We start from the raw sequence: 14,625 nt of genomic DNA, 5'->3' as shown, positions 1-14,625 counted from the left end.
GGGCGCTGGCCATCATTTAGATGGCCTGAGTTTAGTATCATGCATGGCTGCCCAAAACTCCACCCACCTCCGCCCCACTCCACCTAGCCAATTGGCAGCAGCTTCAACCGCTGGATTGCATGTTGTGCTCTTTCCTCAGGCATTCTCCTAACCTACACTGCAAGGCTGCACTGTTAGCTTGAACCATGGGGGAGACTGGTCCAAGCGTGAATGAAGGCACTGCAAGGGGCTGTGAGCACCTCTAAAAGTGACTGCTCTATGGCCAGCTTTCACAAGGAGATTGTACAACTTGCCCAGTCGTCCACTTGTTCTGAAGTCCAGTAAAATACTCATTAGTTGGCAGTGTGTGCCCGAGGGGTGAAAAGTTCTGGAGCATTTGGTGTCACTTTCATACCAATGTCAATGTGGTTGCGCCTGAACCGTCTCAGCTGAGGAGGAATGGTCACTTGATACAAGGTTTCCTAATGTGTGGCCTCTTCCCTCACCCCACCACCCTCCTGCATGTGCTTGTGCCACCCTCAACTTGCATCAGACTGTGCTGCCTCGCCTCACCTCCCACAGGACTGCAGTGCAGTCCTCGCCCTGGCACCGTGCTGTCAGCAAGCCAGGAAAAAGTGACTTGTCTGAGCCTTCACCTGAACGCGTGGCACCCCTGCGCGGCGCTTCAACATCAAGGAAATGTTAGTGTGCACTCACCTCCAAGTTCCCTTTGAACTTCAGCTCGCCAAGTGCACGCCTACAACACTATTCAACCTCAATTTGCCTGTTAATTCATGTTTAACTCATGTTATTTCTGGAAGTTAGAGTATAGGATAGATGCTATTTAGTGTTTGCCTTGTTGACTGTTGTATGGTAAAAACTCTTCAGTTTTAAACCGTGGAATCTTGTGGCTTCATTCCATTGATAAATAACTTGGTTTCGTATTTTTTCTATTAAAACACAAAGTTACTTGTCTCTACCAAGATCGTAACAATATCTAAAAAGTTCATCATCCCAGGACTTAACTTCTGAGTGAAAGTAAAGTACTTACACGCAACAGTCAAATGTACTTACAGATATCAGGGTCCTTGCTCTTCTTTGTTCTGTTACTGAGACTTATCTCAAATCTGTTTATGTCTGATGAGACATCACTAGGGAAATGAAGGCAAAGAATTTAAGAACTCTGCAAACTAAAAGTTGTATATTACATGCTCTTACATATGCTTTAAATGGCTCAGGATGAAGCATCAGAAGACAACGAGCCAAGGACCTGCCTTTGGGCAGAGCACACATACCATATCATATGGTAGAATAAACATGTGCTTTTAAATTGTGGAGCCTACAGCATACTATTATTTAGATTAAAAAAAAAAATCTCTTGAAATCAGAGAAGACTAACTTTAAATAAACTAAGGAAACTTGGTGAGTTATAATTTTCACAAACTGCGCTACCATATAAATAATTACACACTGAACAAGCTGCTGGCATTCCCAAAATGATTCAATTACAAATTATAATGTCTGTTTTGGTACTGGAAACTGTTTCTGAAGGAAACAAAAGGACTGGCAGACACTATGTATGGACCATGGTTTTAGCTCAAGGACAGGAAAGCACAGAAGGAAACAAATGCAAGAAGGAGGAGATTCAAAGATACAGGGATATTTGGGTATTCCTGTGGCGATGACTTAAATCTAGATAATTCTGGTTCTAGGTGATGACATCAAACAACAAGTGAACAAACTTTTGTGAGAGTTGAGTGAGCAGCAAGTGGTTGTAATCAAAGCAAAAATCAATGATATCACTGAGGAAGAAGTCTTGTGCAGGGAACACAAGCTGATATTGAAAAATCTAAATGGAAGACGTGAAGGTTTGCAATGTTCCCTCTAAGTTATGCAGCTGCACAGTAACACAAAAGTTCTTGTGCATGTTGCACAATAAAAGTTAAAGGGCCCTCACATTTAACTGAATCGGCAGTGCACTACAAGAAGAAAAAAGAATACGCTAAAGGCTTGCATTGTCAAGAATACTAGTTGTGTAATGTATTAAATCATATGAATAAAAAAAATGACAGCTAAATGTATAATTGGAAGAACAATGTAGAAGGAAGAAATTATGGGAGCTTAAATTACTTTTGGAAAAGCAGATAGCTGCACAGAAGGACTCCAACAGAACCAAATTGGTACAATGCATCACAAAAAGAAATTCATTTCAAATTAACTGTCACCTTTAAAAAAGAGCCTGATCAATACCTGTTGATAAGGAAGATTCTAATCACTCTTTGCGTCAAAAATTTTCTCCTAAATTCCCTATTAGGAATATTACTTATAATTATGGCCCTTGTTCAGATCTGACCCACAGGTGGAAATATCCTCTCTACTTCTACCCTATCAAACCTTTTCATGGCCATCCCTTCAGTCTTTTCCTTTTGAGAGAAAAGAGCCCCTCCCCAGTTCAATCTTATTTGGTAAGTATAACCTGTCTGTTCTGGTATCATCATCATAAACCTCTTTTGTTCCTTCTTCAATGCCTCTATATCCTTTTTTATAAAGAAAACGAGAACTGTTCACAATACTCCAGGTGTGCTCTAAGATTCCTTATGAATTTAAAAGAACCTCTTTGCTTTTTAATTCTATCCCCCTTGAAATTAACCTCAGTGTTTTGCTTTATTTAAAAATGGTCTTAGTAACCTGTGTCATCATCATCATTTTATCCTAAATTTTAGTGATTTGTGTATTTGTACTCCCAGATCCTCTTGCTCCAGTGGTAGTGGTGGTGGTGGTGGTGGGGGGAAGGATCGGGCCTCGGTGGGGGGTTGGGTCTCGGGTCAAGTCCGGGTGGTGTGGTGTAGGAGAGAGTCAGGCCCACTGGGGGACCTTGTATTAAGTGAGCTTCTTTCCCTATCCTTTCTGATTATGTTATAATCTGCAATATTTAATTGCCAGTGCTGTTCCTTTTATAGCCATTTTTCCATTACTCCTACTACATCCGGTTCACTGCTATGGATTTATGCCTCCAGTTCCTGTTTTATTTTGGATGCTGGGTACATTGCTGCATAGGCAGTTTAATTGGTCTTTAGTGGTTGTTCCTTTCATTTTATTCTTTAACAGTCCTTTTCTAATTCTGTTTTATACTAAGCATATGTTACCTTTGTTCTCACATTGATCTGACCTTTACTATCATATCCTATTTTGCCTTTAGACTTGTTATTTTCACATGGTTCCTCCTTACTAGTTTAGTCTTATTGACAGCCCTATTTATCCTTTCCAGTTGAATACAGGCCCCACACAAATTCAGGTGGAGCCATCCCAGCAGAGCAGTTCCTTCCTATCCCAAGGGTCTCTCAGACTCACTCACCCACCTGATCTGCTTATTCTTGTGCTAGTTACTAAGTGGCTCAGATAGTAATCTAGAAATTATCACCTGTGAGGACATTTTTAATATAAAATTTAGCTTGTAACTTTTGTTATTCCTTTAGCAAGACCTCCTTCCTTTTCTTCCCTATGACATGATTTCAACATGGACCACAAGTTCCTTTCCAGTTGATCTGCAATATCTTTCACCTTTCCACCAGGCAGGTAACAGACACTTCTGGACTTTTTGTCATGACTGCTGGGAACACTGTCTATTCCCCTAATTATCAAATCATCTATGACTATAACCTTTCTATTCTGCTCCGACCCCACACCCCCCAACCTCGTCCCTCCTTGGCTTTGGTGATTAGCAAATTATGATTAGCATTATGGCTGTTAACCCCGCAGCCTGCATCCTTATTCCCACAGGTAGCAAGTACATTCCAATTGCTGGACAGGACCAGTGTCTTTATCTCCCCTTGGTTCTGTTCAACTGGGTGAGTCATATTTTCCTTATCCTGCACGTGTCTTCTTCTGAAGTCTGACTGTACTCTGCAGAACATGATCCACAAATCTATTCCCCTCCTCTATGCATCAGAATGCAACTCTCACTCTGGCTCAAGCCAGAGACATTTACTACAGATGTGACAATCTAGGACAGTCTTACTGTCCACAAAATCCCATGTATTACAGCCCTGACATGCAACCTACACTGTCATTTCTTTTTTTAAAAATCATTTTAGTTCTAGATAATGATGATTACTTGAGATCAAGATTATATTTAGATATTTGGATTGAGCCAATTTTAGATTAATTTGTAGCTGTTGATTATCTTAATTTTACATCCTTAGCTCTTATTTAATATTCGTCAGATTTAATATAATGAAAATTTGGAACCATTTAGCATTAGTGACCTATATTTAGTTAATTTTAATGTTATACCAGATCTGATTAAACATTAAACAAAAATTAATTATATAAATAAACTTGATTTAGTAATAGAGTAAATTAAACACTTAATTATAAAAATAAATCATAAAAACAAAACAAATTTGTAAGTGGGAATGAAACCAAGGATGAAATTTATGAGCTATTTACAGAGTCTGTTGTAGCTACAGAGTTGTAACAATGGAAGAACATAAAAATAAGAACAAAAGCAGACCAATGTTCCCTCTAATTTCCCTTGTTGTGTGCAGCTGGTTAATTGCACTGCATGGTCCCTAAGATTACTGGTTGGCAATCGCGTTGCTTGTGCACGGCGTGATAAGTTTTGGGCTAGATCAGAGGGAATGCTGTGAGCAGTTCATACAGCCCATCAAGCCTACTCCGCCATTCAATAAGATCATGTCGACTCCATTTTCCTTTCCAGCCACCATGTCCTTTAATTTCAAGTCAAAAAAATCTATCCACCTTCGCCACGAATATACTCAACAGCATTACTAGCCCTCTGGGATTGCAAATTTCAAATGCCCAAAATGAATATATTTCTCCTCGTTTCAGACATAAATGGCTGATCCCTTATCCTGAAAATAAGTCGTCTAGTTCTAGACTCTCCAAACAGGGAAAACAGCCTCTCAGCATCTACCCTGTCAAATTGTTGCTTGATCGGGAGCCAATGTAAGTCAGTGAGCACAAGGGTGATAGGTGAACATGACTTAATTTACATTAAGACACGGGCAACAGAGTTTTCCATTACCTCAATTTTACAGTGGGTAGAATATGAGGGACCAGTCATGAGTGTGTTGGAATAATCAAATCTAGAGGTAACAACAGCATGACTGAGGGTTTCAGCAGATGAGCTACAACAGGGCTGAAATCGGGCAACATTGCGGAGGTGGAAAAAGGCAGTCTTAGTGATGGTGCAAATGTGCAATTGGAAGCTCAACTTGGGGTCAAATATGATATCAAGACTGCAAAAAGACTGATTTACTGTCTGACTGCTACCAGGGAGAGGGATGGAGTAGGTAGCTAGGGAACAGAGTTTGCAGTGGGTATCTGTGACCACCTTTGTAGGAAGTAGCGGAGTAAGGAAAATCTTTTCTTTAAAGTGTCTGTTGAGTTTGAAAAGGACTTTTATGAGTTTGCATCAATTGTAATTTCCTTGACTAGTAAGAAATGCTGGTCTATGTGACCTGGCAACCCTTGACCTGAAAGCAGTGCCAAGAGGAAGACAGTTAACATATTAAAGCCGTGTGGCTGGTAGGTACAAATATGCGCTACAGGAAAGGAGAGCCACAACAGGGAAGAAAACAGAGAAGGTATATTTACAAGGAGTTGTGTGTGTAAGACAGTTAAGGAAGACAAGAAGCTGAAGACAGGGTTAGAGCAGAGACTATGGATTGGATAATTCCACTGCTATGCTTCAGTTTTGCCAGAGCTGACCAGGCTGCTTAACAAGTTTATTTAAAGGAATCAGATACAGGGGTCTCTGTGGAATTTGTGCCATCAAGACTATCGTGAACCTAGCTAACGAATTCTGCAGGAGCGTGCATATGGGCAACACTGTCTCCCGGGAACTTGGATGGAGTGGAACTATTGTTGCAGGTGACTCAAGGACCAAATCTATAGAGTGAGAAAAGTGAGAGAACTTACATTCCGGAGGCCAAGCTGGAAAGACTATGAGATTGCATGTGGTGCCACATTTGTGTGGAGAATGATTCAAATGCCTGAAATTTCATGAGATAGCCTTTGTTGCATCTACTGTTCCATAAGTAATTTGTAGCTCGTACCGACAGTAATTTGTCTGTTAATTCATGTATAATTTACATGGATTCAGGTTTGTGTTAAAGTAAAAGCTACAAAAAAATAGAAATTGGTAATTTCTTAATTTGGGGGTTATTCAGTAAATTTACTTATTTTGGTTTACAGTTCCCCCACAGGGATCGTAACAGGACCAAAGACAACAGCTTCAGCCTTCCCAATATTTATTGAAGGAAATTTCTGTTCATCCAGTACTGATTATTTTGCAACAGTGGAGGAGTTGAGAGAGGGGGTGGTGAGGGAGAGCTGGCTGCTATCAGTGTACTTATGAAAACTAACACTATGATTTTGGATGACGTTGCTGAGGGGCAGCATGTAGATGAGAAATAAGAGGCGGTCAAGGATAGATCCAGTGCACCCCTTCCAAGGTGAGAATATCCTTCCTTAGGTACAGAGACTAAAATTGTACAATGCTCCAGGTGTGGTCTCACGAAAGCCCAGTTCAATTGCAGCAAGACTTCCTGTTATTCTACCCTCTTTGAAATAAAGGACGACATACCAGTTGCCTTCCTAATTGCTTGCTGTACCTGCATGCTAACTGTGTGTTTCGGTACATGACATAAAAACCTCCTGAACACTAGCATTTAATAGTTTCTCACCAATTAAAAAACTATTCTGCTTTTCTATTCTTCCTGCCTCCCATTTCCCCACATTATAATCCATCTGCCACCTTCTTGCCCACTCACTTAAATTATTTATATCCCTTCGCAGGCTTGTGTTTCTATCTCCACAGATGCTCCAGACATGTTGAGTATTTCCAGTACTTTCAGGTTTTATTACATAATGGTAAGGATTTACAGAATGCGCTTAGGACTGCCCAAAGTTGATTCAGATGGGCAATGGGTGCACAAGGTGCTCACCAGTCATGCAACTGCTGGTCGCCCAGTTTTCAGGTAAGAAACACATGCCCGACATTTGAAATTCCCTCCCTATAAGTTCTAGCCTCATTCTAGAACTTGAGTACACAATCTGGACTGACACTGCAGAGGCAGTGCTACATTATCTTAGCGCCATCCTTCTGACAGCTATTAATAATAAGCCCCATGTACTTCTGGTAGAAGAAAATGGTCTCGAAGCACAATTGCAAGAAAAACAGGAAGCTTTTGGTATCCTGAGAAATATATTCAAAAATCAGTAAAATTGGCTGCACGAAGCTCCTACAGCCATTACACTTCAAAGCACTTGTCTTTGAGAGTTTTCAGACAGTTCAGAGACACCAGATTAGGCAGTAAATCTTTGTTTGTTGTGTGTAAATCTTCATAAAACATGATTACTGAAGAGGTTTTATGCTGAAAGGAGGACTCACTCAAAAACGAATTCTTCTGTCCATACAGGATTTTGCCCTTCCCTGGCATGAGTTTTTGCTACTTGAACACTGTTTAGGGAGATGTTACAGTAAGGTTGTGTGAAATATTTCCCTGGAAGTTTATGGGCTTCTTCCACATACAACACCAGGCTACTGACCTGAAGAAGAAAAATAAATTATTTTTATTATAGCATAGGAACTTTCACATGACACCAGATATCAACAGATTACTTTTGCTGCATACCTTAATATTAATGACCAATAATTTTTGAAAATTTCACTATTTCTATGGTAAAACTAGTAAGTCTGATATAATCAATTGTGCTGTCCCAGTAACCTGCAAGAGGTATTTTTTAATTCATCCTTTGGTAGTACAGAACCTGGGTATTGCTGAAAAAAGAGACATGCTGTTGAAGCTTTTCGTCTCACACTCAATCAGCAAATTTGGCATTCTTGCATTTGTCTTGGTGAGTGCAAGACAAAATGGTCCGACAGTATGCCTTTCTTTTCAGTAATATTTTGTAATTAAAATTTAGAGGCAAAGTGATCTTTTGCTCTCTTAGTACTGACACTGAATAGGAAACTACAGCATTTTGTAGATAGAGGGATGTATATGATGTAATACAAAATATATTATTCTAGTTGTATATCATTGGTTTAGTTAAGAACATATTGAATTAATAGATATCGAAGTTGACGTTGGATGTAGAATATAAAATTAAATAAATAATTAATTCAACAGCCAGCTGAACAATTGTATGTAGGTTTTTATATAATTTCAAAGGTTTTAAAAATAAAGGGAATATTAGTTTTAAATAACTGAGATCATGTAAAACAGGTGGAATTGTGCTTTTATACGTAGTATAATGTATGTATATATTTAACAGGACAAGTAATGTTAAAAAGACAAGCCTTAATACTTTGTGCCTTAACACGAGGAACATTCGCAATAAAGTGGATGAATTAACCGCGCAAATATATGTAAACAGGTATGATATAGTCGGGATTACGGAGACATGGTTGCAGGGTGACCAGGGATGGGAACTGAACATCTAGGGATATTCAGTATTTAGGAAGGACAGACAAAAAGAAAAAAGCGGTGGAGTTGCATTGCTGGTTAAAGAGGAAATTAATGCAATAGTGAGGAAAGATATTAGCTCCGACGATGTGGAATCCATATGGGTGGAGATGAGAAACACTAAGAGGCAAAAAACGTTAGTGGGGGTTGAAAATAGACCTCCAAATTGTAGTGGTGATGTTGGGAATGGCATTAAACAGGAAATTAAAGACGCATGCAATAAAGGAACATCTGTAATTATGGGTGACTTTAATCTGCATATAGATTGGGCAAATCAAATTAATAACAATACTGTAGAGGAGGAATTCCTAGAGTGTATACGGGATGGTTTTCTGGACCAATACGTTGAGGAACCAACTAGAGAACAGGCCATCTTAGACTGGATATTGTATAATGAGAAAGGAATAATTGGCAATCTAGTTGTGCGAGGCTTCTTGGGGATAAGCGACCATAATATGATAAGAGTTCTTCATCAAAATGGAGAGTGACGTTGTTGATTCTGAGACTACGGTCCTGAATCTTACTAAAGGAAGCTACGATGGTATGAGGCGTGTGTTGACTATGATGGATTGGGAAATGTTACTTAAAAGGATGGTGGATAGGCAATGGCAAACATTCAAAGAGCGCATGGGTGAACTGCAACAATTGTTCATCCCTGTCAGGCACAAAAATAAAACAGGAAAGGTGGCCAAACCATGGCTTACAAGGAAAATTAGAGATAGCATTAGATCCAAGGAAGAGGCATATAAATTGGCCAGAATAAACAACAGACCTGAGGATTGGGAGCAGTTTAGAATTCAGAAAGGAGGACCAAGGGATTGATTAAGAAGGGGAACATAGAGTACGAGAGTAAGATTGCGGGGAACATAAAAACTGACTGTAAAATGTTTTTATAGGTATGTGAAGAAAAAAAGATTGGTGAAGACAAATGTAGGTCCCTTAGTCAGAAACAGGGGAATTAATAATGGGGAACAAAGAAATGGCTGACCAACGAAATACATACTTTGGTTCTGCCTTCACAAAGGAGGACACAAATAACATACCAGAAATGTTGGGGAACACAGGGTTTAGTGAGAGGGAGGAACTGAAAGAAATCAGTATTAGTAGGGGAATGGTGTTGGGGAAATTGATGGGATTGAAGACCGATAAATCCCCAGGGTTTGATAATCTACATCCCAAAGTACTTAAGGAAGTGGCCCTAGAAATAGTGGATGCATTGGTGGTCATCTTCCAAGATTCTATAGACTCTGGAACAGTTCCTACAGATTGGAGGGTAGCTAATGTAACCCCACTATTTAAAAAGGGAGGTAGAGAGAAAACAGGGAATTATAGACCAGTAAGCCTGATTTCGGTAGTGGGGGAAATTCTTGAGTCCATTATAAAAGATTTAACAGCTGAGCATTTGGAAAACAGTGGCAGAATCGGACACAGAGTCAGCATAGATTTATGAAAGGGAAATCATGCTTGACAAATCCACTGGAATTTTTTGAGGATGTAACTAGTAGAGTTGATGAGGGGGAGCCAGTGGATGTGGTTTTTTGGACATTCAGAAGGCTTTCGACAAAGTCCCACATAAGAGATTGCGATGTAAAGTTAAAGCGCAGGGGATTGGGGGTAGGGTATTGAGATGGATAGAAAACTGGTTGGCAGACAGGAAACAAAGTAGGAATAAACGAGTCTTTTTCCAAATGGTAGGCAGAGACTAGTGGGGTACCGCAGGGATCGGTGCTGGGACACCAGCTATTCACAATATATATTAATGATTTAGATGAGGGAACTAAATGTAATATCTCCAAATTTGCAGATGACACAAAGCTGGGTGGGAGGGTGAGCTGTGAGGAGGATGCAGAGATGCTTCAGTGTGATTTGGACAAGCTGAATGAGTGGGCAAATGCATGGCAGATGCAGTATAATGTGGATAAATGTGAGGTTATCCACTTTGGTAGCAAAAACAGGAAGGCAGATAATCTGAATGGCTATAAATTGAGAGAGGGGAATGTGCAACGAGACCTGGGTGTCCTCGTACACCAGTCGCTGAAGGTAGGTGCAGCAGGCGGTAAAGAAGGTAAATGGTATGTTGGCCTTCATAGCGAGAGGATTAGAGTACAGGAGCAGGGATGTCTTGCTGCAATTGTACAGGGCCTTGGTGAGACCACACTTGGAATAGTGTGTGCAGTTTTGGTCTCCTTATCTGAGGAAGGATGTTCTTGCTATAGAGCTAGTGCAGCGAAGGTTTACCAGACTGATTCCTGGGATGGTGGGACTGACGACTGACTTATGAGGAGAGACTGAGTTGGTTAGGATTATATTCGCTGGAGTTCAGAAGAATGAGGGGGGATCTCATAGAAACCTATAAAATTCTAACAGGACTAGACAGGGTAGACGCAGGAAGGACGTTCCCGATGGTGGGGGAGTCCAGAGCCATGGGTCAAAGTCTGAAGATAAGGGGTAGACCATTTAGGACTGAGATGAGGAGAAATTTCTTCACCCAGAGAGTCGTGAGCCTGTGGAATTTGCGACCACAGAAAGTAGTTGAGGCCAAAACATTGTATGTTTTCAAGAAGGAGTTAGATATAGCTCTTGGGGCGAAAGGAATCAAAGGATATGGGGAGAAAGCAGGAGCAGACTATTGAGTTGGATGATCAGCCATGATCATAATGAATGGCGGAGGAGACTCGAAGGGCCGAATGGCCTACTCCTGCTCCTATTTTCTATGTATGTTTCTATGTATAGTTATGAGTGTCAAAGTACACAGCCATGTTGCATTAAATGGTTAAGTCTTATTATTAGGGCCACTAACTTACAGGGACTGAAAAATTAAATTTAGTTTCTAATTATGTGACAGTTCAGGAATTTTATCCTTTGGGGATGGAATTTCAACCAATATACATTCTCTAATTCCAACTGCATTTTTCTTTGTTTTTCTCTTACTGCCTTTCACTATGCTCAGTTTTGGATGAACTACGTATAAAATATACCCCATCATACCCTGCTTCCTCTAAGGGCTCCGTCCCATTGTCCCAGTTCCTCCGCCTCCATCATATCTGTTCCATTGATGCTGCCTTCCAAAACTTCAATTCTTATTGAATGGCAGAGCAGGTTTGAGGGGCTGAATCTGCTCTTATTTTGTAAATTTGTATGTTTATAAAATGGCACTTCTGACATGTCTTTCTTTTTCCTGAGTCGAGGTTCACCCCAACCTACTGTGGTTGACAGGGCCCTCAACCGTGTATGACCTATCTCCTCCTGCACTTCTGACCTCACCCCTTACCACCCCCCCTCCCACCTCCCGCAACCATGATTCCCCACTTTACAACCCACCAGCCTCTGCACTTAAAGGATCATCCAGCACCACTTCCACCAACACAAGCATGACACCACCACCAAGCACATCTTCCCCTCACTTCTCTGCAGCGATTCACTTGTTCCACCTGCTCCACCCCCTCTCTTCAACAGTATAAGATCCATCACATTTCTACCTCTTTAGCTTTAAAGAAGTCAAATGGACTCCAAATGTTAACTCTGTTTCTCTCTCCACAGATGCTGCCAGACCTGCAGAGCATTTCCAGAATTTGCTGTTCTTATTTCAGATTTCCGGCATCCACAGTATTTTGCTCTTATTATGTTAGATGAACTACAATTTTCTCCAGTTAAATACTGGGAAGACTGAAATCATTATCTTCAGCCCCCACTGTGAATTCGGTTACCAATTCCATCCCCATTCCCGGTCACGCTCTAGGGTTGAACTAGAATGTTTGCAATCTTGGATGTCTCATTTGGCCCTGAGCTAGCTTTCAAACCTCATGCCTGCTCCATCATACTGCCTACTTCCACCTTCTATCATCCTCCTCCTCCACCCTGCCTCCCTTACCGGCAGATTGAACTAAAACCCAGATAGTTGCTTCAGGTTACAAGAGATATGGTTATAGTTAAATTAAAAGGGTTAAAGGAGGAAAAAGCACTAGGACCATCATGTCAACACTGGTGCTACTAAGTGCAGGCATCTGATGTCATTGTCTCCATTTTATTTTTTTCACCACTAGCTGGCCTTACTTCAGCTTCTTCTCTTCTGCGCTACCTTCTGATAGCCATGTCCTTACTTTTCTTAGCTCCTAATTCTCTTGTCTGCTGGTTGAGAGCAAAATTATGTCACTTATTTATTATATAGGCTTTTGGCAGTCTGCAGCTACCCTCTTCTCTATGTCAGTTTCTTGCAGCTGGTGGCTTATCTCCACCTATTTATCACATGGCTGGGCTACCTTTGATAGCCTCCTTGCTTTGATGCTGTTTTTGGATGGCTGAGGAACAGCAACCAGAGCCAGCCGATAAGAAAGGCATGGAAGCTTATGATTTTGCATCCAGGCCTCTACTTCTCTTGTCACCCATAGTTCTGGCTACTTCCCAGTTTCTAATGCCTCATGCAGCTGACTCAAAAATGGTACAACAGCTTGCAGCACATTGATCTATTACATATTAAATTTGGTACAAGTGCCTGAAGGGTCTTGGAAATGGGAATAGACTACTCAGCTGCTTGAGGTTGTTCTGCTATTTAATTAGATTATAGCTGAATTGTACTGAAACTCTATTTGCCTGCCTTTGCAAAAGATACAAATTAAAGGTGAGTAAATTATTTAAGCTAAAATCTTAAATTAATAAATAGGAAGTATCATGAGAACATAAGGTAAGAAATAGGAGCAGGGGTAGGCCATTCGGCCCACTGAGCCTGCTCCGCCATTCTAAGATCGTGGCTGATCTGGATATGGCCTTAACTCCACTGTCCTGCCTGCCCCCTCCTCAAATAACCCTTGTTTAAACCCTTGTTATAAGAGGGTTTGGATTTTGAAAAAGGAGTTTTTCTTTGCTTAAAGGGAAGACCTCTCGTTCATTGTAAATTTGTACATAACCTAAGGATGACCCGTGGAGGGAAGACCTTTCAAAGAGCGGTGTATTTCCTTTTCTTTCTTTTCTTCAGAGCCAAGTTGAATTAAGGACACAGGATGGGATGTACCTTGTGGTTGAGTGTAACAATAATCCTGATTGGAGCAGGACAGATGGATCGAGTGGACATCAAGATGTTTTTAGCTTACCGGTGTATGGGAGGAACCGGACCCACCATGACATGGGGGCGGTTGGTTAGGGTTAAATTCCAATCACACTGGTTATAAATTCGGTGAAGCATTAGTGCCCTGCCCAAAATTAAATATCACTGCCAGCAAGGTACAGGTGAAGGAGGGAAGGCGAGTGTGCCTAGAATACCGGGGAAGCATCTCCATGGGTGGTGATTACGTAAGACAGACAAGGCAAAGGGTGATGAACTCACGGATTGGGAAACGACTTGGACAGATGGATTCTGGGGACCGGGGGGAGGGGTGCGTAAAATTATGTTTGGACAAATGATGGAAGGAGGAGCAAAGGACTTGTGTGTGTTGGAGGGTCAGAATGTAAATGTCAAGGCAGGGATGCACATGTAGTTTTGTGTCCATATCACCTGAATGAAGTTTGATTGACTGGTATGCAGGTTTGAGTCTGAAAGTGCACAGCCTCTCAACTGCACTATGTAGGGGATGGCTCAAAACCATGTCCCACCTAGGTTGCATTTGAGGGTAAAGGAACCTACTGTGTCACTATCGGTGCGAATCAGTATCAGGTACACAATAACACATGGTGCCCAGTTTATGACTCGATCCTTCGTTTTAAACCCCAGATAGTGGTTCAAATTTCACAGGAAAGGATAATCCCTATCCTGGACCACATTTCCACCTGGAAGTCCCCCTCCAAGCCATTCACCATCCTGACTTAGAAATATATCAATGTTCATTCACCGTCGCTGGGTCAAAATCCTAGAACTCCCTCCCTAACAGCACTGTGGGTACCTACACCACACGGACTGCAGCAGTTCATGGCGGCACTTCACCACCACTTTCTCAAGGACAATTAGGGATGGGCAATAAATGCTGGCCCAGCCAGTGACGCCTACTTCATGAATGAATAAAAAGAACCTCAATAAATCTCAGTGAGTGGTACTTTACCAAACCTCCAAGAGTACATATCTTATTTGGGGTACAATATCTCCCCATTACCCGAGCATTTGACAAAATTGGTAAAGGACGTGGAGCTTCCCAAAAACATTATTCTACCCTCCAACAGTAGG

General features: G+C 41.1%; 1 protein-coding gene across 1 annotated transcript in view; it reads right to left on the bottom strand.

Annotated features, from left to right (window-relative positions):
* Positions 1-14,625, bottom strand: part of LOC144694404 (ras GTPase-activating protein 1-like) — a 219,550-nt gene that overhangs the window by 70,812 nt on the left and 134,113 nt on the right. The window contains exons 14-15 of the mRNA XM_078564770.1: positions 7,397-7,554; positions 1,054-1,130 (exon numbers count right to left, since the gene is read on the bottom strand). Of these exons, the coding sequence (XP_078420896.1) occupies positions 1,054-1,130; positions 7,397-7,554 (235 nt within the window). The remainder of the gene's footprint in view (positions 1-1,053; positions 1,131-7,396; positions 7,555-14,625) is intronic.

This window comes from Cetorhinus maximus, chromosome 2 (genome assembly GCF_964194155.1).
Source record: "Cetorhinus maximus chromosome 2, sCetMax3.hap1.1, whole genome shotgun sequence".
NCBI lineage: Eukaryota > Metazoa > Chordata > Chondrichthyes > Lamniformes > Cetorhinidae > Cetorhinus > Cetorhinus maximus.
The sequence above is the reverse complement of the archived record's forward strand: the minus strand, read 5'-3'. Positions and strand labels throughout refer to the sequence as shown.